The sequence below is a fragment of the Episyrphus balteatus genome, chromosome 2 (genome assembly GCF_945859705.1).
Source record: "Episyrphus balteatus chromosome 2, idEpiBalt1.1, whole genome shotgun sequence".
NCBI lineage: Eukaryota > Metazoa > Arthropoda > Insecta > Diptera > Syrphidae > Episyrphus > Episyrphus balteatus.
The window spans coordinates 79,762,491-79,790,306 of NC_079135.1; the positions used below are offsets into that span (position 1 = coordinate 79,762,491).

Consider the following 27,816-nt stretch of genomic DNA (forward strand, 5'->3'; position numbering starts at 1 on the left):
ATAAATTATATAATATTTAGCAGCAGCATCTGATGTCAGAGATTTATTTTTTTTCTATAAAAAAGAAAGAAAAAAAAACTAAATTGAATGCTCTGAGAATTGAAATAAAGGTACAATGCAATAAATGTTTTTTATATCAATTTAATTCAGACAATTTCGACCGACAACGACGACGAGTACTAGTTCGAGAAACCCGAGAGAATCCGAAGCCAACAAGCACAGGCAAAGTCTGTCAGTCAGGCAGTTAGTCAGTTTTTTCTGTACTAAGAAAAGAACTTCAAGAACTGTGCGGTCGGTCGTTGGTTTGGTTATGGCAACGACAACGACGACGCTAGTCAAGTAATGCCTCTGCTGCGAATCAATATCGAAATCAGTCAGTCTTAAAGGTGTCGTCAGCCGGTAAAGACACACATGTGACAACTAATTTTTTTTAATGAAAACACTCAGGCCCGAGAGTCTTGTACTGTGCGCCTATAACTAAGAATAGTATTTATCGTAATAGAATTAATATTTGAAAAAAAAAAATATAAGAAACAAAACAAATAGCAAAAAAAAAAAATAAACACCACCGTTGCCGTTCATTCTGTGAAAAAAGTTGTGTGAACACAAGAAGAAGAAAAAAATTTAAAAAAAGATAAATAAATTATAAATAAAAATAATTCATGGGAATTATTTAGTTTCATTGAGAGCTACGATTAAGCCAACAAAAAATAGTAACACATTAAAAAACGTAACAAAATTATTAAACCAGTTCCTGAATCATCAAGTGGATTACACGAATCGTCACAGTTAGGCTTGATGTGAGTAGTTTTTTTTTTCCTTATGCACATGCACCCAGCAGTGGTTTTATTTTAAGCCTTTTGCCATTGCTAGTAGTATGTAAACAAAGCGGAAAAGTACTGGCCAAATGTCTTCTTAAGATTTCTCTTTCTCTGTTACTTTGCTTGTTCCACCTCTAAAACGGATACAGTTGGGGAACACATGTTCGACATGGGTCCCCTTTAAACCAGAACAAGTTATGCTCATTTCTTGGTGTTTTCTACTGATGTGGAAGTTTTATTAAGTCATATTCCCTAATATAAGAGTTAAGGAAAAAATTTAATATATGGACCATTTGCTGGGGTAAAATTTTACAATCGACTGTAAACTTTCTTTCCCACGAAATTATAGGACTTGAAACTTCAAAAAAAGGTACAAACTAGGCTTAAAATGTAGTATTTACCAGTGTAAAATCAATTTAAAACTAATTTGCAATTGATTTGAAACTGATTTGCAATAGATTTCAAACTATATTCTAATCGATTTTAAAGTTTCCTATGAAGTTGTAACTCGATACTGGTAATATAGCTCAAAACTGGATGACAACTAGTTTGCAACTGATATGAAACACTTTTTTCTAATACTATTTGCATGCGACCCAAATTTTTAGACTAGGTTAAACAAATTCAAACATATTGCCCCCTTCCTATTCTCGGAATGCCTTATCCGCGCCTGTTCTAACACCCAACCAAAGACGGCAAGAAGTTCATTACAAACATAGAGGTATTGTTAGAGGGCGAGGAACATGGGGGAAGACTTTAAATTTAGGTTCTCATCTTCCTTTGCTCGGGCGGGCGTTTATTGAATGTGACAACTCTTTATATTGATAGAATGTTTGTGTATCTCAAAAACAAAAAAAAAAAAAAAAATACTCTAATGAATCGCAAAATGCAGATATATGATTGGTCAAGGTCGTGTCTTATAGTCACGTTTTTATAATTCATCAAAATCAATCGATTATTATTAATTTTAAATTTTATCAATGATCAGCACTTTACTGGTGTTAATCGATACAAGTATCTACGAGTAGATGTATGTTCATTCACATAACGTATTGAAGATAGATAGTGTAATATCTATATGCATTACAGGTTTTATAGACCTTTATTTAAAAAGCCGGTTTATCTTATTTAAGCCAATGTAATTTACCCATTATTTGTTCACGTGATTCTTTATTATTGTTTTTTTTGTTTTCTTTTATTTATTATATTATTTTAGTTTAGTTGAGTTAATTTTGCCTGTAATGAAGGTCTCATTCATTGGCGTAGTTTTGCATAAAAATTATAATAATATTGTAAACCGGCAAAAAGAATAGTCTGAGATGTGATGTTTTAAATTATAATTTTACCGGCAAAGTTTATAATTTATGCAATCAGTCTTTATCCAAGGGGCAATTTTTATTTTACTGTACAGAAATATACTGAAACAATACACAATAAGTAATTATTTGCAATGGTTTTTTTTTCAACTAACAAACCCAGCTTCTATAACAAGATGTTCAGTGCTGAGTTAACTCAGTGTTAGTTAATGTAACAAATGAATTTGCCTGCAGTTAGATAATGAATATATCAACTCACCCCTACTCAAAAAATATTCATCTTTTCATTAAAAAATTATAAACTTTTTTAGAATGGCCATTTCGGGTCTCATTCCATTCAGCATTATAAAATACTTTATATTAACATTTCATAAGGCCAGGTAGCATGAACCTAAATAAATAGGTCTTCTCCTTCCCTACTCTTATGCGGTTTAAAAGAAAATAAAGATCACGTATACGCCACAGTGTACGTGGACAACGTACGATTAATGGGAATTTAAACTTTGGTCTAAATGCTAACACACTCTTATCAAAATTGAATAAACACTTGAACTCAATTATTGAACAAAATGTTCATTTTTTTGTCGTTGATGTTCATAAATAAGCAGAAAAACAAAATCCTTTCAAATAAGAATCAAAAATTTCAAAGTATTTTTTTTTTTTTTTGAAATACATATTACAAAAACTAAAAATAAACAAATACAAACTTTATACAAAAAAAAAAAAAAAACTAATAAAAATATGTAAATAAAGTATAAACAGCATTTTTCGCAGCTGAAGCGAAAACAAAAATTTTCACTTCTACAAAGTCAACAGCGAACATGTTAACGAAAAAATACGATAATAAGAGTACAAATCAAAAAATTCAAGAAAAATCACCAAAAAATAAGTTTTAAGGCAAAAACAAAAAAACAATTTCAAGTTCAAAATTTCGTTCTGCTATTTTTGTATGGAAAATTTCGTTTCGATTCAGCTGCGTACTAGGCTTAATCATAGATTTGGTTACTTAACCAAATCGCTATCGCATATACAATCCTATAAAGTGACTGTAGGGCCAGATCTCATTCCTAGCAGATTTCTATATACATATAATGTATAAATATTTAAAACTTGTACGTATACGATGTTAACAAGTAGGTTTAGAAAAAAATAAAATTACTAAATTAAGATTTTAACCAGTTCTGACATTTATAAAAAAAAAAAACTCAACGGGAAGTATCCCCGTTTTAGGTTAGTTACATAATTTTACAGAGATTCTGGCCTATATTATATTTGTTTTTAAAATAATTATTTTATACAAATTTTTTTAAATGATGAGGTTTGAGATATTTTTAAGCTCTTGAAAATCGATGAAAGTAAGGCACGTGAAAAATTAAAAACATGAAATTTGAAATTTTGTAGTTATGAGTTCGTTTAATCCTCCATAAGCCATAACCCATCAAGTCCTCAAAATTAAATACTAAAAAAATGATGAATCGGGTAGATCAAAGCAATAAGAACGTTCTTTCACGTTTTTTTTTATAATTTTTCTTTCATGAATTAATTTTTTTTTTAATATACTATAACAAGAGATAATGTTGTTTATAGTAAACAATGAAATCTAATAATGAGCAAAAAATCTGCTAAATTTTGCGAAAAACGATGGCCTAGGTTTTATTCTTTATGTTAATTTGTTTCATTTAATATTTAATAGTTTTTTATCAATTTGAATACGGATTTTCGTCTTTTCAAGGACAGATCGTTATCTTATGTTTTGTGTTTCAGTTATAATTTTTTTATTTTTTTTTTTTTTATTCTTCAGTGGCAAAACCTTTTAAAGTGGAGAAATATACACAGAACTGTTTATGTTGTTTTAACAACACGGCAGATGGGTGCTAAATTAGTGTCTGGCTGAAAGTTATAAAATAAGAGCAGTGAACACCAAAACTCAACTTTTAAGAAAGGTTTAAAAATCAGTTTAACAACTTAGTAGGATAAGCTGAAAATTGAAAACAATTGTCTCTTAGTTTTTTTATATTAAAAAATAAAATTATTTTTCACCACCCTGAAATTGATATAAGATTTTTTTAACTGATAGATGATTAACAATAACTTATTCTTTTAATTTATTTTCCCATTAACTGGGAATTAAAGTCATATTTTTAGTATCATTTTTGCGATTAAATTTTGTGAATGGATAGAAAATGACTTCCCATTAAATATAATTGAAATTTTAATCAACACCTCTATATAAATATTATTCATATACAAACATGTGAGACTGACAATTTTTATTGAAATGTAATTGCTACGATATAATACAATAAACCTAGGTGAAATAGAAATGCTAGTCTATTATTATTTTGATTGGGTTGAAATCGACTGCATTGTTTCTGTCAAGTTCAAAGTACATAGTAAATTTGTCATTCATAAAAGTTTCAACATAACGTCGTTGTTACAACCATGTTAATTATTGCTAATTATTTTATTAAATATTTTTCTGCACAACAAATGACTCCCGATAAAACTATGTATATGTATTTATCATAAGTTTTTATTTATTTTAAACTTGCTTTTTATCGGTTTACTGATAAAGAAAAGCATTACAAAGGTCTGGGATTAACGTAATCGTCATTTTAAGAGGAATAACACTGCGTCACACCGGAATTATGTATTTATTGAAAAGTGATTATTTATTATGTAACTTTGATGGTGTGCCTTTTGTAATATAGTAAAGTGGGTACTTAGCGGTTGCACAAAAGAAATTTATAAGTGGGCTTAAACTAACAAAGCTTCCTAAGTGTTTAGGTAAATAAAAGTTCACTATATTAGCAAAAGTAGTTTGGTTTGAATTCGTAAAATCAACGAAATCGAATTTCAAAATTGGTCCAGCTATATTATTTAGTTAGTGTTAATAAAATTTAAAAATTCTTTCAATTTCATTACACTCTGTTTTTTGCTTGTGTATTATTTAGGAACATCGATGTTTCAAAAGAAGCTTAGATAAATCATGGGGCCAATACATATAAATACACATACACATATAACTCCATTCTATTCAGAAGTTCAGATTCGTAGAAATTTCTTTTGCGGTATTTAATTGCAAAATAGTTGATTGAATATTGTTGTTGATCAAAAATGACATACACATTTTTGCTATTTACTCGTTAAAAAAAAGTCAATATAAAATATTTGACATTTCAATTTGTCGTTTTAAAAAATTCCAAACGAAATTATGCCTACATCTACATAAATGGATACAAATTCAATTTTTATGTCCGTAGAATTGTACATAAGTTTTTGTTCAAAATATCCAAATATTGATTTGAGAAATTCTCATATACCTATGCAAATTTATCTTAAAATAAACACCTAAACAAATACATTCATATTTATATTTACCTATTTATTTGACCTTGTTTTATAAATTCCTCCTTGTGACACATCAGACATCTATAATATTTAAAAAAAAAAACCACGAATTTAATAAATGTTATTAATTAATTAGATAAATTTTTTAACTTCACGTGTCTTTGAAAATATTCAACTGGTATAAAAATTTATCTTTATGATATACTTTTGTATACATTTATCAAAGAAACAATTATATCTGTGTAAAATGCAGTAAAATTTGCAATCTTCAAGGTGTGTAATTGAAGACTTTTACTGACTTTAATAAATTTTTGAATGCCGATGCCGTATAGATAGCAGCGATGGTGTTGTGTGTGAACTTTTTAAAAGCTTACAACCGAATGTTGCGAAATGTTTATCTTTATCTCTTTGCATTTATTAATGAATTGAATTTTTTTAATATTGAAACTTATTTTTGTATGCAATGTGGCATACTTCAGATGAGCTCGTGACTATGACAGTTTTCTAAATTGTACATTACGTACTCATAAATTTTAACTTAAAGAGTTCTGCTTAAAATTACATAGTCGATAACATGACATTCAGACTTGCATTTTTTCGGTAACTATAATCGTTAAAGGTTTAGGTATCAAAAATTCCCAAATGTACACTTTAAGAATATTTACGAGACACGTATTTTCCCGGTAATCAAAAGTCTTTTTTCAGCGACATAAAAAAGAAATTAAACCCAGAAAGGTTTTTTTTTGTGAAAGTACTTTTAAAAGCATTTGAAAAAAAAGTTGATTTAAGAATGATTTTAACTGGGAGATATGCAGTGAATATAAATAAACTGATGTATCATATCTTTTAAAAAAGAAAATTAATACCTCTGTATGTTATCTTGTTTAAAATACTCACTTATATTAGAATCAATTATTTTTTGGTTTTTCTTTGTAACAAAATAATGAAAAAGTTTAAAAATCCCTTCATTTTTACTGAGGGAAAAAAACAACTTAAAATCAACGAAAACCACTTTGACTCAACTATTTTTCGGAATGATTTTGCTTTGAAGACGATAATTTTGAAATCAAAGTAGATCATCGTTATAGTTTAAAGTGGCTTACAGTTATAAAACATCCTTAAATCCAAGCTGTTTCAACTTTGAAAAAAGCATTTATTAAAACAAAAACAAAAAAAAAAAAAATTGGCAGCCACTCCTGCATTCTGAAAGTTTTTTCAACGTTAAATCAACGTTGAACATATTACATTTTACTTTGGATTTTTTCCCTCAGTGTTAGTGGAAAAAGCTCTTAGATTTCATTATTTTAAGACTTAAAGGAAAAATTTGTGATCTTTTTGAATAAAACCAGACAAAAATGTTGATACTTTAGCTTAAATACGAAGTTGTTCCAATGAACTAGAAGTAGGAAAAAGTGTTTTGTTTAATAATAATAATTTTCAATACAAAATCCTGATTACTTCCATTAAACAAGATGATTAGGTATATTTGTGAATGTATAAATAATAAACTTGAATAGCTTTTTCTGTTTCTTTCTTCTTATCATAGCCGTAGCTAGGATTTCATTTCGGGGGGGGGTTAGCTCAGACCAATCAAAATTTTTTTTAGAAATCACAATACTTTGTATCAACTATATGTAACTGCAGTCGATTCTAAATCCCGCTAAATCAAATAGTCATTTGAACTGTGTAGAAGCGAAAAATTTGCCAATATCCTTTTTAAGTATTTTTAGGAGAGGAATTCGTAGTTAAAAGTTTAAAAAAGCCCTGCTTACGGTAAACGTAATTTAAAAATGGCCGAATATTCAGCGGCATCTCTAGTTTTGTAGGTACAAAGAGTGATAAGTTGGTTGATATAAATTGCGAGCGTTAGCGAGCAAGAAAATTTTTTTTAAGAAACAAATTTTAACCAATCTAAGGCTTTATAAAAAATTATTTCGTACAATTTAATATATAAAACATTGAAAAATGTACTTGTTCTTGCACTGAAATTTTGTAGCAGAAAATTGACAGGTGCATTTTATCTATGGAGTTCTAAATGAAATTAGCAATACTTAAAAACCAAAATTTTAAATAATCCAAGTTGTTTGACATGAGCTAATTACACTGGTCAACAAGGTTTTTGTTACAGAAACCAGGGTATAGGCTGAGCTCGAATCCGAAGTCAGAAAAATTCTATCACATCACGTTTTGGAGATATTCCCGTTAGAAAATTGAAAATGCCGATTTTTACCAGTTTTCAAAGTTATTTTTTAGCGTTTACTTATTTTTTTTTAAATTAAATTTGTAACAGTTTCTAAAAGAATTGTGTCAAAATTTGAAAGCGATTGGTACAGAACTTTTCGATATTTACTATTAAAATCAAATAAATATGAGATGCCCCAAGCACTTTGATTTCAAGTTATGATTTCTCGAGGAAAAAAATAGATATTTAAAAGATTTAAACGGATTTAGAGAGACAAAACTTAATTCTTTTAGAAACTGTTACAAATTCAATTAAAAAAAAAATAAGTAAACGCTAAAAAATAACCCTGAAAACTGGTAAAAAGCGGCATTTTCGATTTTCTAACGGGAATATCTCAAAAACGTGATGTGATCGAATTTTTCTGACTTCGGTTTCGAGCTCAGCACACAAAAAACCTATAGAAGAGTATACCCTGGTTTCTGTAACAAAAAAGAAGTTTAATTTTGTTGACCAGTGTTATACTTCACTTTGAAATTTAACAATAAACTGAAATTGTTTAATATATATAAAATGAACCAAAATAATAACGAAATGTTGTAAATACAGTGCTTTGCAAAAGTGTAATCGCACCATATAAAAATGCTATTTATATAAAACCGAGTATTGCAGCGCCACCCTACTATTTTTTTATTAAAGGGGATCAAAAAACAAGAATATTGAGAAGAACAAAATGTCCTGTTACTTTCTCTTATAATTTTTAGAAATAAAAACAAGTTTTTCTTCCATTGCAAAAGTATAATTACATTTTTTTTATTTTGAGTATGGCCAACAAGGTTTTTGTTAGAGAAACCAAGATATACTTTTCTAAAGGTTTTTTATGTGCTGAGCTCGAATCCGAACTCAGAAAAATTCTATCACATCGCGTTTTTGAGATATTCCCGTTAGAAAATCGAAAATCCCGCTTTTTACCAGTTTTCGAGGTTATTTCCTGGCGTTGGTAGGTACTACAGTCTCTGAAAAAATCGATAATTTATTTTCGCTTACATACTGGATTTAAGGTTAACAAAGAACAAAAGTGGGTAATAAGCAACTGAAGATATCTCGGACAGTAGAAAAGATGTCTGAAAGATTTAAATAGATTTAAGGGTAATATTTCAAAAACGAGATGTGATCGAATAAGTCCGTCTTTGGATTCGAGTTCGGCCACCGAAGCCCTTTGAAAAAGCATAGTTTAGTCTCGGCACCAAAAACCCTGCATAAGTACTTGTGGTATTTAAAGGGTTCTTAAAAGAGCATTTTAATGTGTTAACATAGTGCTTAAGGAAATGGTCAAAGAGATAAAAACTTTTTGTGATGGACCAAACAATTTTTGTTTTCCTTTATACAAACTTCATCGACAGCTTCTGCAACGATGCAAAATTGGTAGTGATTTTAAGGGAGATTTTCATATAGGTAATCAAATCACTAAAATACAAAAACAAATCATTAAGTGCTACACATATTAGACTTGTATATGTTTATAATATAGGTATCTTTTGATTTTATGGAAAAAAAATTCGGGGGGGGGGGGGTTAAACACCCAAACCCCCCCCCCCCCTAAATACGGCTATGCTTCTTATATGTAGCTTTTTATAATGATCATTGATCACGGTTTTGAAAAGTTTTATATTGGTTTGTATTTCTGCAGCTTTTCACTCTCCGCATTGCTATTTTACTGCATTTTGTATATTTAAATACAGAATATTTTCGGTATTTTTTTTTTTATTTTTTTGCACAAGGTAGTAACATTTGATTAACCTGTATGGCGTATGAGTACTATTAAAAAAAAAAAAAAAAACTACTAAAAACTTTGTGTCTAAACGAAAAGCATAAGAATTTTAAAAAACCGAATTAAATAGATCTTCCTCTTTTTTGACAGTTGTCATTATCTTGAATGAGACCACAACAATCCCACTTCACTCCTTTATCGTAAAGCCTAACCTGTGCCTGTGGTCTAGGTTTTGTGTATGTTATATTCAAAGTGCTTGATAAAAAAAAGAACCCATAAAAAGTTACCCCACGTTGTCAACAATAACTATTATACTATACCTTCCATATAACATAAAAGAACACATTCGATTGGAACCACAAATTTCAACATAACATTATGCCCCAAGTAGCAAATTTTACTTAGTACTTTTCCGTTTCCTATTTTGGTTTCAAAGCTACCATATGTATCCCTGCAAAAAAAAAAAAGTTTTGAAAGATGACTTCTTTTACTTAAAAAATACAATGAATAAAAAATGATCCCGCAAAAAGTGATTTATTTTACATCTGGTGCGCATATTAAACTTGCCATTATGTCATCATTGTGTAGAAATATTATTTTGTTTTTATTTTTTTGTGTTTTCTAAAGAATTTTTTGCGAATCAAAACAAAAAATAAATGTTTTTTTATGTATCAAAATAAAAATACCAAGTTTTTTTTTTTTTAATGACAAAGAGCTGATATCTTTATACCCCTTAAACCACTCAATAAATGCTTAAATTTTTTTTTATTTTTGAATTGCTGAAAAAAAATTTAAAAAAAATAAATCCCATAATTTTTGGTCAGATAAAAACAAAGTCAAAAGTTTGTTTTTATTGTTTTTTTCTGGCACGATATATTTAAAAAAAAAAATATTTAAACATTGCAATATTTTATTTTTGTTCTACTTATCATTTATAGAAAATTCACACTCGTATTTTTTTTTTTTTTTTTTTTTTTTTTTTTGTTTTCTGTAGGCGGCAACGCTCTGGCCTCGTGTGTGAAATAATATATATTTTAGTATCACGGCACACATGAGCGTCTATTAATACAGTATATAATTTATAACTTAAAACTCTTAAGATGAAATTAAAGGTCCTTAACAATCACTTGGGTATAATTCCACAGTTGTAAAATGTTCCTAATTATTTTGAAAAATAAATAAATTTAAGGACTGAAGGTTTTGATCCTTAATAGGAGGAAAAAAACTGCAAATTTTATTTTCTGTGTCCACAAAGAAGCTTCTATAAGGCTTTATAGTAGTTGAAATGGTGGGATGTCGAAATAGCTCAAAAATAGGGAAACCTAGAACATTTTTATTAAAAAAAAAATGTATCTTTTTAAAAATTTGTTGCTTTCCGAAATCTAGCAGGTTTTATTAAAATCATGTTTTATTGGTAGGTACTCAGTATTTTACTGAGTAAACATTTTATGATCTAAACAACAACAAGCGATTACTTTTATTTATTAATTTAAATCCTTAATAATTGTTGAAGGGTTAAAAATGTATAATTTTAGAAAAAAATTTTCTCTGTAAAGCAAGAAATAAAAAAACTTTTGTTTATCCTTAACAATCATTTGTTATTGTTTCCCGTGCAAAATTTTACTGAGCTAGGTACTGAGTTACCAAAAAACACTTCTTAAATAAAATTAAAGGAGCTATTAGAGCCTCCACTCTCTACAGACTTTATCGGTTGGTAACAGTGGTCCGCAAGGAAATCCTCCCTTTAATGAAACTATACTTTTCTAAAGGTTTCTGAATCCAAAGTCAAAATTGGCCTAGCACGTCACGTTTTTAGAATATTCCCGTTAGAAAATCTCGACAACCCATTTTTTTTTTGCTGTTTTTCAAGCAATATTTTGGCGTAATGTAAACTTTTTCAACTAAACTAGTCACTCTTTATAAAAGAACTTATTTTTTCTTTCAAATTCAGTTTCAATCTCCTCAATATCACTTTTCTTATTCGAGATATCTAAATTTAAGTAAGTTAAGTAGGTTTGGCATATCTTATCATAAAGAAACTGATAATTAAAAATTCATATTTCTTTCTCCCAAGAACAAAAGTATATTTTTCTAATAGATTTAAGTATGCTGATTTTGAATCCGAATTCAAAAAATTTCGATCAGGTCCTGTTTTTGAGATATAGTAGTTTTTTTTTGTGATTTTTTAACCAAAAACTCGATTTTGTGATACTCTAACGCGTATATCTCAAAATCCTGACGTGCTAAATTCTTTTTGACTTCGGATTCGAACTCAGCACATCAAAAACTATAAGAAAAGTATTAGAATTTTTCTGAAACCGGATTTAGATTCAGAAAAGTAAAACCTTTCATAATTTCAAAAAATTATTAGAAGAAGAAAAAAGATAAATTTTGCAGACCAGTGTAATTGGTTCGGGTTGGGTTGCTAGTGTGTGCGCACATTTTAAAGCTCCCTCAGTATCAGCTTTTTTAAAAACTTTTTTTAGGTGGTTGTGAAGGGAAATCAAGTCCATGAAGGGCATCAAGTCCATGCTTCTTAAGTAGGGTCTTCCTCCTGTTTTAATCCCTTTTTTTTACAATTTTGTAGCAGCAACTGTTTATAAATACCTACATAATTTCTTACTCAAATTCCTTAGATTGCTAAAAAAATATTTAAAGGTAGAGAAAGATTATGAGGCACTCATCCCTAAAATATAACAAAGGCCTCATAAATTGAAAATGTGAAGTTTAATGGAAATCGTATGTCAGAAAGACCTGGAGACAATACTTTTTATTTTTACATTTAATCAAAAACTTCCTCAAAGATCATAAAGGGCGCTATTAAAATACAATTCAACCCTGCTTATTGCACATACCGTTGTTCAACACGATCCCCAAAGAAATAAAATGTGTTCCAAGTTCCAACAAACGCATGATGCACAGCTTCAGATTCTTATTTGCAGGCAAATTTTTATTTTAGGTCATATAATGTTTGGCGTTTTGTGCTGACAAAAAAAAAAATCTCTGGTAACTTTCCATTCGACGGAATCATGTGTAGCAAAGTGCAAATATCTGCATCTTCAGACGTGGTCTGGTTGCCACTTTGCCTCTTGTGTATATGTCGGAAATGCATGTATCATCATAATGTTTATGCTAATTTTATTGAAGCAAAACTCTTGAAGGCATTCAGAAGAAAAAGAAGTGATTTTGTGTTCTCTCTCTCTTCCAAGTACAAGTCCAAGCAGTCAAGATATTTTGTATTTTTCTATTATTAAACAAGTATGTCTGGGATTGCAGTTAAATGTACTAAACATTACACAATGCACTAACAAATTCCTTCTGTGATGTATTATATATTGTGTGGCTCAAATTGACAATGAGAAAATGTGCGAGTGCATTCAGAGATGTGAATTGATTCGGGGTAGTAAAAGGTCACGTTCGTGATCAATGAAGAAGATATTCCCTTGAAATGGCATATCATTCATAAGGGAATTTATTGTTTGTTCTTTAATTGTCGGATGTCATATTTTTTCTATTCAATATTTTTATTAATGTTTATTATTATTAATAATGATGCCTTTAAAACAAAAGAACTGAGCGACTTGAGATGATATACCTACTAGAACTCGAATTTCCTACTGCGCAGCAATAAAAGTAAAGGATTTAAATGATTTTTTTCTCCGGGGGGCTTGTCGTTTAAAAGTTTCTCTTTAAGAAAAAAAAATTACGAAGGACCTTAATTTTTGTGCAATAAAAAATTTTTAATATTTTTTCAAGAAAATGCGTTTGAGTCGATTTTTTTTGTAAATGTTTCGTATACGGGAAACCGACGAAGTTATGAATACCAGAGTTATGCGCGACAGAGTTACGCGCGTCAAAGTTACGCAAAACCGAAGTTACGAAAAACCGAAAAACTAATTTGCTCAAGGAGGGTAGAGCTTTCAATTACATTAGACAAAATTTGGTGTATGAAAATAACATCGGCAACTTCGCGACGTTTTTCTACAATCTCTAGAAAAACGTCGCGAAGTTGCCGATGTTATTTTCATACACCAAATTTTGTCTAATGTTTTTCTACAATCTCTAGAAAAACGTCGCGAAGTTGCCGATGTTATTTTCATACACCAAATTTTGTCTAATGTAATTGAAAGCTCTACCCTCCTTGAGCAAATTAGTTTTAATGTAAGTTCCTACTCTCTCAGAACGACCCCGCAATTTCATCAAGCTCTTCATAGAACTGATTATGGCAAAAATGAACCTATTACGAGAATGTTAAGGAATGTTAATAAAAATTGTAATATTTTTGATTGCACTAACAGCAAGATCACACAAAAAAACCTCCTATATGGTATTTTATAGCTCTCTTGGACCTTAATATTAGTAAATAGTAAAAGAGAAACTGAAACTGGACTTTTTTTAACTGATTTAACAAGTGCTTAAGCATGCTTTTTTATTTAATTTTTGTTTTTTTCTACACTTTTTTTATTTTTTTTTTAATATTTTTTTTTATTTAATACTTCATTTTTATTTTTTTCTATATAGTGGAATGCTTTCGCGTGCTCCTATATAGATATTTACTTTTTTACATTTTGTAACTGCTTGTAATAAGCAGCCCCGCTCTTATCTCGTGTTTTTCTTTTCTTCAAAAAACTCTAATTTAAGTGCCGATATGACTAGCCACCGCAAGTGCCATCATACTCGGTGTAAATGGACCCCAGCGCGTGGGGTATCTGGGGGGGAAAGAGGCGTGGGATAATTTAATTTAATTTAAAACCGAAATTATGAAAAATCGAAGTTATGAAAAACCAGAGTTATGAACATCAAAGCTATTAAACGATATTTTAGGGTTGGCAACCATTGAGATGAACGATATACGGAAGGAACGTACCAAAAAGCTAGATCGTATAGGTTGAGTCAAGGCAAGGACGGGGGTGTCTATTACCCTCCTTTTAGCCGGGAGAGGGGATTTTCTAAAAAAATGACTTAATTTGAATAAAAAAATAATTTAAAATCAACTGTTACACCATTAATATCGTACTGTACTTTTTTGTAAAGCCAAAGACTTGTTTTTGTATAGTGTTTTTAAATAAATCTGTTTAATGGAACAGTTTTTGAAAAATCAATTTTCAAAAAAAATATATGGCTCTTTTGAAAAAAAGTAGTTTTGTTTTTTTTTTTTTTTATTTTTACGTTTTTGGGTCCAGTTTTCAGTTTTCGTTTAAAAACAAATAAAAACATTAAATTATGTAATTTAAATTAGCACTTAATAACAAAAAAATTTTAAAGAAATAAGCTCGAAATTTATTTTTTCACTTTTTTTCAAAATTTTGATTTTGAAAAGTAATTTTTCAAAAACTAGTCAATTAAACAGCTATATTTAAAATTATATTAAAAGATATAATTTTTAGCTTTACAAAAACGTACAGTACGATATTAATGGTGTAACAGTTGATTTTAAGTAATTTTTGTTATCCAAATTAAGTCATTTTTTTTAGAAAACGCCCCCTCCCGTCTAAACGGAGGGAAATAGACACCCCCGTCCTATACAATTTTTTTCTTGCCTTGACTCAACCTATACGCTCTAGCTTTTTTGTACGTTCCTCCCGTATATCGTTCATCTCAATGGTTGCCAACCCAAAAATATCGTTTCATAGCTTTGGTGTTCATAACTCTGGTTTTTTCATAACTTCGGTTTTTCGTAACTTCGGTCTTTCATAACTTAACCGTAACTTTGTCGCGCATAACTCTGGTATTCTTAACTCCGTTACCATTTCTTCGTATGTGTGTAAAAATAAATTTTCAAATAATTTGCAAAAAAAAAATAAAAAAGGTTTTTTTCAAAAAACAATAATTTTTTAAAAACCCAAAATAAAAATGTTTTATGGAAATTTTTCAAAATTTTAATATTACAACTACTTAAACGTTGTTGTTTTTATATATACATATGTACATAATAAATGAATATAAAATAGATACAGTTGAAATCAATCAATTTCAAAATAAGGGAAAATATTCCAAAAACGGCAAAAATTTTCTTGTTCATAAATAATAATTATTTTAACTTTTAATTTACTTAAAATTTAAATAACATTAATTATATAAATGCAGCAAAAGTGAAATCGGTGCAAAAACTCATATAAACACTCACATGCAGATATAATCAAAAATGCATTTTATTGGGTTGCTCAATACTTTTGGCTAAGGGTCAAGGCTGTATAGCTTTCAAAATTTTTGAAAAGAACTTTTTCTCTTATCTTATTTATCAAAGCAACAATCCGACTGCTCTTAAAGAAATTTCTTGTTTGCTTTTTTAAGTGATGTATGTTTTTTTATAGAAATATTTCAGTTCAATTCATAATATTAAATTATACTTCCACTCCCTTCAATTGAATGTGTGAGGCAACCTTTTGCTAGAATCATCATGGCCATGCACATCATTTATTCTGTACCTATGTATATAAACTAAAGGAAGAGGAAATAAAATGCCGGAATAGCCGGAAATAGCCTCGTAAAAATGCAAACAAGAATTTGAGTATTTTTATATATTATACTACCAATGCTGTAGTTGCCAAAAAAAAAACATCAGAAATCAAATTACTAAGGTTTTTTTCATATAATATAATGTTTTCATAGTGATGGTCATCTTCTAAAGTTCGTTAACTTGGAATTAGAAAGTGTCAACATAATAGTTTGTTGTAAAATATATGTAGGTATCTACCAACTAAACCTAGGTTGCAATTCAAAAGTCTAAAGCCCGTTTGTGCCTCACTTTATCAGGATTAATTTTAGCTTACATATTCATAAAACTCTTTTTATTTTTTTATAAAACAGTTTTTCCGTCTTTTGGATGAATGATTGATTTCACAAGATTTATAATTCGTCATCATTTAATTTTTTCCTCAGTTTCAATTAAAAGACATTTCTGGAATATTTTTATCTGTATATCCTTGAAATAAATAAAAGATTCATCGCAAAACCAATCATTTAAATCAAAATTAATTTTAAATAGACAGAAAAATAAAGTTTTAGATATGTAAATGTATGTAGCTTCTTTTGTATTCTCATTTAAATAAATCCTTGATTTAATTGAAGTCATATATATTGCAAGAAGATGAACAAGAATTTCCTTCCCGCTTTTAAATAAAATAAATAAGCTAAGCATGTGTCGAAAACTTCTAGTTAAAAATGCAACATATAACAAAAACAAATATTTTGGCTTCGGTTTTGTTAGATTTATTTTGATAAATATTTAATTTTAGGTATTATTTGTTTACAACTTAAGGATAGGGAAATCAAGTGGCGCATAAAAAAAATTTGTCGTCAATAACCTAGAGATAATAGAATGTTAAATGCATTTGAACTTCCTATTGATGCATTTGCACTTTTAAATAACTTAAAGAAGCAAAACAATTAGTTTGCCAAACATATGGAAATGAAAAACAATTTTATTGAAAGTATAATGTTCGAATTAACTTCCTTGAAAATACTTGTTTACTTTATTGAAACACGTTTTTGCAAAACCAAAATAAACTATTTAATTGGACCTACATTTTTTTTAAATTTTTATTTAAACTATCAAATTATTCCTAGCAAATATTAGCGAAGCAAAAATAGTATGTAATAATAAGCAGTTTTGATCTTCAGTGTACAATGCACCTCGTACGAAAAAGTTCTTTTTCTGTTAAAATTCTCTGTAATATTGGTTTTGTGTCGAAACAAATTTCAAGTTTTAAAAAAGAGGGTTTTCGTTATTCGTCGCTTTTGGATGCGCCATTTTCTTCCTAAACTAAAGAAATGGATGGATACGACTCCAAAGATTTTGATAAACAAAAAATTTAATGATATTTTTCAAACAAGTTCTATTTAGGTAGCTCCTATAAAACCTTTTTTTTTATTTCTGAATTTATTTATTACGATTTTTTATTATAAATCTTTTTTATCTCATAAATTTCTTTAAAATTTTTCAATGAGTAACTCTTTGTACTTTTAATTAAAAAATGTATGTTTTGCTATAATTATGTTATAAAATAAAATTAAAAATATTCTTTTATGAATTTTTATATAAAAAGCTTTAATAATTTAGCAACTTTTTCAAGGTAGGTTCTTTAAGATTGGTTAAAAGCAGTGTATGCACTTAATTTTTCAAGCAAGAAAAGAAAGAAAAACGATACAAAATTAACTTGTACTAAGCATGGAACAAAACTATTTAACATGCGTGTAAAACCACCTTTAAAATGATTGCGAGTCGATCTATCAACCAAAAACACTTGGCATGTCATTCGTTAAATACCTCCGATTTCATCAAGAATTTCTATCTTCTAGATATCTTAAACAATAAATATATTTAGTCTATGTGATGCGCACATTGTGAATATACCTATACCTATAATTATTGTATATCGTTGAGTTTCTTTTTTTTTATTTTAATTTAAGATCCCATTTACTGATTCAATTGCTTGATTGATTTCTTTTTTGAGCACCAACCAAATCAAACACCACCAGCTTCCCTGATGATGTGAATGATGTTTATTTTATTTATTTTTAAATTAAAATAAACTTCGCAACATTGCGAGAGAGAGGCGCATCAGGCAATTGAAAAAATAAACTTAAAGGAAATAGAAACAAACCACCCATTCCATTTATATACCTAATAGCTATTTTTATTAATGTGAATTAATTCGGCAATTACTTAAAACAAAATAACTACCTATCGTACCGAACACAACTTGTTTAATTTAAACTCTCTTCAATATAGCACGAGCACAAAAAACACGCTCATTAAAAACTATAGTCAGACCTAGACATATTGAGGTTAAAATGCCCGTGCAATTCGTTTGTCACGTGTTGATGGGATTGTCCGAGTTGATACGTATAGCAACTTGTAAATAAATTAAAATAATGCGGCTTCTCTGAATTGATTGTACGAGTATAATAGTATACTGTTGTTACACTCTACTCTACAGCCCCTGCAGAACTGTCAAGACTTAAGAGCGATCTTCACTCTTCAGATAATTGCAATTATAGTCTGCAGTTGCAAGGCCTGTAGCCTGTTTACAATTGCTTCTTCGTCATCGCATGCAAATGGTGAGTATTAGGCAGCTGAGGTTGATTATTATGTGTAAGAGATTGTGCATTTTCAAACAACTCGTCACAATCTTTTGTGACGCGACACACGTTTATATTAAACCATATCGAATACAGTACACCACGGATATGAGGAGATTTATGGAAAATATTTCAAAAGAATATATTTTAACAGGTGAATGTTGTCATTCTTAGATTTTTTGTTGGTTTTAAGTCTTTTAAACATTTTGTATAGCTCTGTTGATAGTAAAGTATAGGTACAAGAATCAAACGATTGAAGGACTTTGCCAAACTTTGACGGATGCCAAAGATCAAAAGAGTTAAGTCCAAGATAACATTGTTACAATATAATTTTAACAAGAACATTGCTTCAGTTCAGTGGTGATATTTTTTTCAAGAAACTTAAAGTTTTCTAGTCTTATCATTTGCTTATTGTAATTTTCATATATTCGTAAACTACTGTGTTCTTACTTTCAGATGCTGTGATTTGGGTTACTTAAAAAACACCCATCAGTTCGGTAAAACCGTAAAACATTGACCCTGGCTCTCAAATTTCAAGTGAAATTTAAAATGAAAATTGTGGGAATACCATGTTTATAAATTCAATAACATTGTATTGTATATTACTCGTAACATATTCAAAAAGTTATTTTTGGATACCTATCATGTGATTAACCGATAAAGTAAACTTTGCTGTCTTGAGTTATGTTTGAGTACAAGTTATTAATTTAAACCGGTAGTGTTTATGAGTCATTCTGGATTTACGGGTTGGAGTTGAAAAGTGAACTGTTTATTTAAGACAGAAACTAATAGCTATAAGAGAAGAAATTCTTGTGTATCTATTAAAGATACGTTTTGTAGAGTTTTTAGTATTTTCATTATTTCATTCATTAACTCTTCCTGTAGTTAATCCAATGTAAATCAAATACAATAAACTCCAGGTTTTGTTAAAAGCAACTTATTTATGTTTTATTTTTTAGAGTTTTAAAATTAAGTAAATAAATAGGAATATGGACGGAAAAGCCTCTAAAACTGAGGTTTAGCTCAAACACAAAATTCTTAAATTTAAAATGGAAACTCAGATGAACTTAGCCTGCTTAAATATATTGGTGTCTATCAGAAAGCTTTTGGTTCTTGTTAAATTTTGAGATTTTTAGAAATAGGTACACTCAGAGAAAAAATTGTTGTACCTTGTCCAAAGAAAATATGTGGGTTAAAAATGCCCAAGAACTTATGTTCTTAATTTAAGAATGCAAAGTGCTCTTAATATAGTAAAAACATTTGTTTATATTTACTTTCTCATCTTAAAAATAAAAAGAATTAAAACCGAAAATATTAACAATAAAATAGTTGTAACAACAAAATATTTTTGTAGGAAGAATTGAAGTCTTAACGACTACTCAAAAATTGATTCTTAAGCTAACAGCACATTGAGAGAAAAAACGCAACGTAAAATGTAATATGTTCAACGTTGATTTGATGTTGAAAAAATTAAAATGAAACTTCTTCAAAATAAAATTAAAACAAAGTAAGAAATTTTGTTATTTTTGTCGGACTTCAGCTTTTGTTGCATTTTATCACTCTAATTTTCAACAGTGATATAGCACGTTGGTAAAGCATTCGCCTAGTAACGCAAGAGTTGTAGGTTTGATCCCCAGAAGCTGCCCATTTTTTCTTTTTCTTTTTTAATAAATTGATGCTTTTTTTAAAAGTTAAAACAACTTTGATTTATAGATGTTTTATAACGGTAAACCACTTTAAACTAACGATGTTCTTTTTTGATTTTCGTCTTCAACGCAAAATCATTCCGAAAAATAGTTGAATCAACGTGGTTTTCGTTGATTTTAAGTTGTTTTTTCCCTCAGTGCAATATTTTTATAAGTTGGTAGAGGTATGCCTTTTATATGAAATATTTATCAACACCTAAAAGAAAAATTTTAAAAAAAATCGGTAACCCTTTTAAAAAAAAACTGATTTTTCAAAAAAAAAATTAAATTAAAAAATTAATTAAAATTAAAAAAAAAATTGAATTAAAATTAACAAATTTCTGGATTTTAAATAATTTTGAAATTTTTTCAAAGCTTTAATAACACGGTTCTGTATAAAAATTTTCGTTGAAATCAGCTAAATGGCTTACGAGAAATTCAAAAAAAAAACCCAAATTCTATAAAAAATGTGCCGTCTTTTATGTTTGATTTTTTTAATCATAACCCTTAAAGCCGTTTTTGACAGAAAAAAAAACGTTTCTATTTTCGTTATATGACAGGTACCTCTGGTGTGAGCCTAAAATAATACAAATTCAATTTTCCTTCTAGGCAATCTTCAAAAACTGAAAAGTTTGAAGAAAAGCACTATAGAGATTTGGACTGTAGCTTGAGGCACATACTAACAGACAGACATAGGTACAGACAAAATTTTGGGATCCACTTTTTTGGCATTCTCTATCATTGTAATGTCATGTCTGTTTGTTAACTCGAGTTCAATTTTTACGAATCCTAAGTTTGCCCTATAGTAGGTTGAAAAACTTACTATTATTCTATTTTGTTGGAAACTGAGTAACGTCAGATAATAGCCAGAATATCGCGTCACTGAAATATTGTTTGTTTTGTTTCAGATACCTAACTTTACGTCTAATGTTCTTTGTTATTAAAGATTAAATTTTGCTAAACAGATCTAATTAAAAGTTATTAAATTAATTCGAGCAGTTTAAAATTGATCAGATTGTTTGTAGATATTGCACTTCGACATGATTTCACTTTATGTTAGGAAGTTGGAACATGCAGGAAGTATTGTTAAAAATGTACTAGTCAGTTAATTCACACATCTTAGACAATGAACAATGAGTAAATTTGAACAACATTTTTAACAAATATAACAAACTTTTTTAAAACAAAATTTGATAGTCTGTTTCAAAAAATCGTATAAAGAAGTTTGTTAACCTAATGCTTCTTTTTAAAAACAGGACGGTGTTTCATTTTGATTTTAACCAATTCATATACTTTTATTTATCACTAAGACTTACCCTGCTTTACAAAAATATAAGTTTTCTTAAATATAAAATTTTCTATCTTTTATTTCAGTTGCAGAAGAAACTTTCGAAAATCTCATCATGCAAGACCTAAATATGACAGAAAAGAATTGTGAAAATTCGAAAAAATCTGAAAATCCTTCGCCGCCAGATAAAAGTGAAGAACATCCTACCTCGTAGGTTGAAAATTTATTCTTGAATTACAATGTTAACCTATATTTTAAAAATTAAATTAAATTTTCTCTTTTTTTTAAAGGTATATGGAAACAATTGTTCACCTGTTCAAAGGTAATATTGGCCCAGGGCTATTTGCTATGGGTGACGCCTTCAAAAATGGTGGCCTTATAGTTTCACCTATACTCACCATTGTGATAGCGTTGATCTCAGTTCACTGCCAACACATTCTCTTAAATTGCTCAAAAAGGGTAAAAGAACTAAGTCGATCAGAACAATGTCCTGATTATGCGGAAACGGTGGGTCAGTGTTTTGAAATAGGACCACCGAAACTACGTAGTTGGGCAGTACATATGCGGACAGTTGTTAATATATTTATTTGTGTAACTCAGCTGGGATTTTGTTGCATTTACTTTGTTTTTATAAGCACAAATCTTGAACAGGTAAATATAATTTTTATTTTATAAAATTTTTTTAGTGTTATTATATTCTCAGTATCCATTATTTAATTAGAGTTTATTGGACTTGTATGAACCTACCGCCATAATAGCCACTTAAATATATAATATTGGCCACTTAACTTCACTTAAGTCGCTGTAATTTGCTTTGGAAAAATTTTTTTAAAGAATTTATTTTTGTAAACAAAGATTTTCCGCCCCATTAATAATAGTGTGATGGAAGTATACACACTACACACCTATAACGATTATTAAATTCACCTACAGATAAACTCTTTAAAACGTTTCTAAACATGCGAATGAACGCGGGAACGAGTTTATTAGTTTACTTTAAGCCATAACAGTAAAATAAGAGGGTCTATGGTAGTATTAATTTTTGCTTATAAAAAAGGTACTTCTGACTGAACTGATTTTTTTGAGGAGATAAAATTCTTAAGAAAATTTATATGAACTCAAAATACAAAAATATTATGTAGCAAGTATATTAATCCCTCTTCAGCTTCAGCTTTTTAGTTAAAGAATAACACTGGTCGGCAAAAAACCAAAAAAAAAAAAAGTCGGGAGCAAGAACTCTGTAAGGTGATTTTAATTAATTTGAGTGTGCTGAATTCATAACTGATTACAGATTTATTCCAACACGTCTAGTTTTTGAGCTATGCTAATCACTATTTTTGCTACAAACTCCCAAAAACTAATTTTGAATGAATTGTTTTTTGGCGTTTGATTTAAAATATATATTTTTCCGTAATATTTTGCTTTTTTTGTCCAAATCAAAAGTCGAAAACTGTAATTTACTTCAAATCTGCTTCAAAAAACCGTATATGTATTACCTTAACCAACACGATTTTGAGATATCACACACTTCTATATCAAATAATCTTTTAGAAAAAAATAATTTAAAAAAAATTAACATATTTAAAAGGATAAAATATGGCTTTTGGAGATTGCATAAGTAGTTTTGCAAAAAAAATTTAACGGTGATTAAATTCAAATATTTCGATAAGTGCAAGTGAAATTTTGACTTCGGATTCGGGATCAGCACACAAAAATCCTTTAGAATAGTATGGTTTAGTTCAAGCTCTTTTTTCGTTGCCGACCAGTGTAATTTTTTCAAACTGTTGGTTTCAATAGATTTGTATATTTAAAAATCTTATCATATCTTATGTTGGTAAAACTCCAGAAAAAAAAATTGAACCGGTCAAGCCAAATTCAAAGTAATCCGACACTTTCATTTATTAGTTTTTATTTTATTTCTGTGAGTACTCAAAATTAACTTTGATAATTATTTATTTTTAATCCACTTTCAAGTAATTTTTAAGATTTTTTATTTTGAATTACTCGTTTAGAAAAAGCAGCTTTAATGTAATGGACTCAAAACTTGTTAAAATTGAATTTTTGGTGTTTGCAAATCAGCCGAGAGTCGAGTAATAATGGATTTGTTCTAAGAAAAATGTTGTAACAGAATGGTTAAGGTGCTTTGCAATCTGTGCAAAGTCCTAAAGTCTCCTACATCCGTGTGTTGTTTTAAAATAAATCGTTTGAAAAAAGTGCGTATACGCCACAGTAAACACAATTGCTTTTTTTCTTCTATGACATTCACATGATTGTTTACAAAAAAGGTCAGATTTCGAATATATGTATGTTTAGTTTATGTAGTACTAGTATATACAAATATGCAAAAAAAAAAATATATTCAAGTCCTTCAAAGGAATAAAAGGCAGCTTAAATGGAATTGAGCTCTGAAAAAAGTATGCAGTTGAATTTCTTTTGTTGGTGCACTTTCAGAAAATAATTCTAAATAGTTAGATCCGTTTTTTTAAAATTTTTTTTTATAAAAACAATCAACACTTAAAATCATATTATCTAAAAAATTTCAATGTACCGTTTTTGAAATTTTTATTTTTCAGATTTAAAAAAAAGGATCTATCTTGCATTTAATTTCACTTTCAACATTAAAGAAAAAATAAATATTTTTTTATAACTAAAGATTCTCAAAAATATGAAAAGAAAATAAAGTTTCATCAAAATCCATTTTCAAAAAATTGATTTAAAAAAAAAAAATTAATTTTCTTTTAAAAATCCAAAGAATATTTTAGATTTAATATTGATGTCACTAAAACGCTTTTGAACAAATATATTCCTTGAAATTGGCTAAATCGCTTACGAAAAAGTAAATAATACCGTTTATAACGGGTTAAAACATATTTTTATATGAAACATTCTTTAATTTCAAAAGCAAGACCTTATTTTAAACAGAACCTACACGAATTTTTGAGAGAAACCTCTTCATTTTGGACCTATGACAAGTACTGTTAATTTTGGTTCTAAACTACAAAGTTGATTAAATTGCGTCGAGATATACCTAGGGGAAAGGTGCTAACAGTGAGACAGTGCAAACAGTGAGACAATCCATTTTTCTCTTTTCTGAAAATAAGCACAGTAACGCTAGTTTGGGTCAAAACGTTTATTTCCCCCTCTGCGTCATTTAAGTTTGTCCCGACTAAATTAAAGCTGTCCATTTTCCTACACCGTAAAATATCACACAAAATCAGGTGAAAGTAGATTTTAGAGTGTTATAAAAAGAGTGTATAAAACAAAAAAATCTGGTTAGTGACAAAAAGTAAACAGTGAGACATTATTAAAAAGCAAACAGTGAGACATAGATTTAAAAAAAAAATATTATTTTAGCATGACTTCAATATGATTTCGTAGTGTTTTTTCTTTCGTTTTTTTTTTTGGCTTTTTGTTATTTTTTTGTTGAAAAAATGGGTTAAAGTAACATAAATTAATTAATTATATACTTGGCAATTACCTAATTATTTAATGTTTTGGTTAATTTTTTTTCACCTAAGAATGTCTCGTTGATCGCACCCCTTGCAAACAGTGAGACGTTTTGACTTTTTCTACATTTTAGTCCAATGTGATGCTCTCATTCATTCTTTAACTTCAAGTTTTTTTTCAACATTAAGATAAAATATGTCTTAAACTGACTTCAAAGTTTCGTTAAGCTATCTTGAAAACATTCGAAGATATACCAATTTAAAAAAAGGGTGTCTCACTGTCCGCACCTCTCCCCTAAGCAATTTTTCTATTTTTTGAAAATGACAATGCTATTGTTCCATTATCCGAAATTTTAAGATAAAAAAAGCTTTGAACGTATACTAAAAAACATTGACAGCAGTGTTTTATTGGTTACTCAGTACTTTGCTCAGTAAAATTTTGCACTGGAAACAAAAACAAATGATTGCTAAGCATAAACAAAAGTTTTGTATTTGTTGGTTTACAGAGAAATTTTTTTTCTAAACTTATACATTTTTGACTCTTCAAGAATAAGGATTATTAATAAATAAATAAAAGTAATCAATTGTTGTTATTTACAGCATAAAATGTTTACTTAGTAAAATACATACTTAGTACCAATAAAACACAGCTATAATATTAAAATTTACAAAAATATGGTCTATCATTCAAAAGAAATTTTTAATCGACAAATAACATACCTACATTATACAAAAATGTGTTTTTGCTTAGAAAATAAGGTTGGTAGGTACTTCATTAAAACATTCCGTTACAAACGCTCCGGTTAAAATTGAATAGTTGAAATCGCTTGAGAATTTCTCGTTAAGGAGAAATTCAGAATTCTAAAAATTGTGCAGGGTTTTCTGGACAAAATAAAAAAAAAAAAATTGAGGGCTTTTTGAATTTTCTTTGTTTAAATGTGCAAATTAAACTCAGTTGCATTTTTATAATGTTTCCATGTTATTTTTAAATGAAAACGTAGCTTCCATACACTTAGCAACTTTAATTCAATATAAGTTCAAGTGACCTCAACTCCAAAAATGTACAAAGCGTTTCGCCCAGGTACGACAGTGGGCTCATCAGTTAGATCTGTCGTACCCTTACTAAGACGCCTTATTTTGGTCGATGTTTACCGACACTATATAAAACTCACAGCATGAATATACTGTGAATTATAATATTCTAAGGGAATTTGTTTAAATTCAGACACTTAGAAAATGTATGCCCGTGGTCAGGCTTATATAATAACGAAGAAAAAAATAACAAAAATAATAAAAAATTATTAAAATTATTTTTATTTTAAGTGGAGTGATTGAATATAATTCAATTATAATTCACAGTATATTCATGCTGTGAGTTTTATATAGTGTCGGTAAACATCGACCAAAATAAGGCGTCTTAGTAAGGGTACTCCACTTAAAATAAAAATAATTTTAATAATTTTTTATTATTTTTGTTATTTTTTTCTTCGTTATTCTTAGCAACTTTAAATATGTATAAACTTTTGTACTCTAACTTAATTAATAAACTATAAAATTCTTTAAAATTTCCTATTTGCAGATCTTAAATCATCATGGTTATTATTGGAATGTACATCTAATTATGTTGATTGCATTTGTTCCCATCCTATTGACTTCTTTAATAACAAATCTAAAGTACCTGACGCCTGTTTCACTGTTAGCTAATCTTAGTATGGTAAGTGGATTAGTCTTGACGATGTATTTTGCATTTAAAGGAGGTCTTCCGGCGCCCAGTGAACGTGAATACTTCACCAATGCTCCTCAACTAGCGCTATTTTTTGGCACAGCAATATTCGCATTTGAAGGTATTGCCTTGGTGTTGCCACTTAAAAATGCTATGAAGAAACCAACTAATTTCGATAGACGAATGGGTGTGTTGAATGTTGGAATGACATTTGTAGCATTTGCATTCATATTTGCTGGATTCTTTGGTTATTTGAAATGGGGCAATAATGTTGGCGGAAGTTTGACTTTGAACTTGGGAAGTAGTTGGTAAGAAATTGAATATTTTTAAAAAGTTTCTTTAAATGAATATAAAATTTTAAATTTAACAGGCTGGCACAAGTAGTTCAGTTGATTGTATCATTGGGAGTTCTTCTGGGATATCCATTACAATTCTTTGTAGCCATTCAAATTATGTTCCCAGCTATTCAAGAGATGTTCAAACTTAACCCGAACTCGTTAACTGGTGAGCTTAGTTTTAGAGCTGCTATGGTTATCATCACATGTAAGTTTATTTTTCCTATTTTACTTATGAATATGATTTATCATAATTTTTCAATCTTTTCTTTATCAGTGGCCATTGCTGAATTAGTACCAAAGTTGAGTCTATTCATATCGTTGATTGGAGCACTTTGTTCAACAGCACTGGCGCTAGTGTTTCCACCTTTAATTGAATTAATCGTCCGGACGGAAAATTCCAAAGGACCCGGTGTGCAAATTTTTGCAAAGAATATTTTCATTCTCATATTGGCACTGTTGGGTTTCTCAACAGGAACTTACGAAAGTATATCGGCGATTGTAAAAGAGTTTCAATTATAGTTTTTAATAATAATGATCGATCACAATACATAGAACCTTAAGTTTATACATACAGCATAACATCTTAATTATTTTTTAGATATTATAAATAAAAAAACAAAACAAAGATTTTTTGTACCTTACAATTTATACACTTGATAAGTGCCTTTTGAAACAAGAGTGGTATTTTATATATTGTAATTTTTAGTGATTACTTTTAGATTGTAAGAAGAGAAACTAAAACCAATGTTTATATGTTGATTTAAATTATAAGATTAATTTTTTAAGAAAATAAAACTGCTTACATTTAATAGAA

General features: G+C 28.8%; 1 protein-coding gene across 5 annotated transcripts; it reads left to right on the forward strand.

Annotated features, from left to right (window-relative positions):
- Window positions 1–27,816, forward strand: LOC129912565 (proton-coupled amino acid transporter 1). 5 transcript variants are annotated; one of them, XM_055990865.1, is made up of 6 exons: window positions 1–110; window positions 21,582–21,705; window positions 21,786–22,146; window positions 26,521–26,972; window positions 27,035–27,207; window positions 27,277–27,816. In XM_055990865.1, the coding sequence occupies exons 2-6, from the start codon at window positions 21,611–21,613 to the stop codon at window positions 27,519–27,521; spliced, it is 1,326 nt and encodes a 441-aa protein (XP_055846840.1). In that variant the 5' UTR covers window positions 1–110; window positions 21,582–21,610; the 3' UTR covers window positions 27,522–27,816. The 5 variants fall into 5 exon arrangements, with proteins under 5 accessions (XP_055846840.1, XP_055846842.1, XP_055846841.1 ...); XM_055990867.1 differs by lacking the exon at window positions 1–110 and adding an exon at window positions 171–800 and having other exon boundaries at window positions 21,582–21,709; XM_055990866.1 differs by lacking the exon at window positions 1–110 and adding an exon at window positions 172–800 and having other exon boundaries at window positions 21,588–21,705.

Bases quoted from the DNA above. Each gene is read 5' to 3' on its own strand.
- LOC129912565 (XM_055990863.1), top strand. The intron at 21,706-21,785 runs GTAGGTTGAAAA...TTTTTTTTAAAG, and splicing joins AGTGAAGAACATCCTACCTC to GTATATGGAAACAATTGTTC. The intron at 26,973-27,034 runs GTAAGAAATTGA...TAAATTTAACAG, and splicing joins TTGAACTTGGGAAGTAGTTG to GCTGGCACAAGTAGTTCAGT.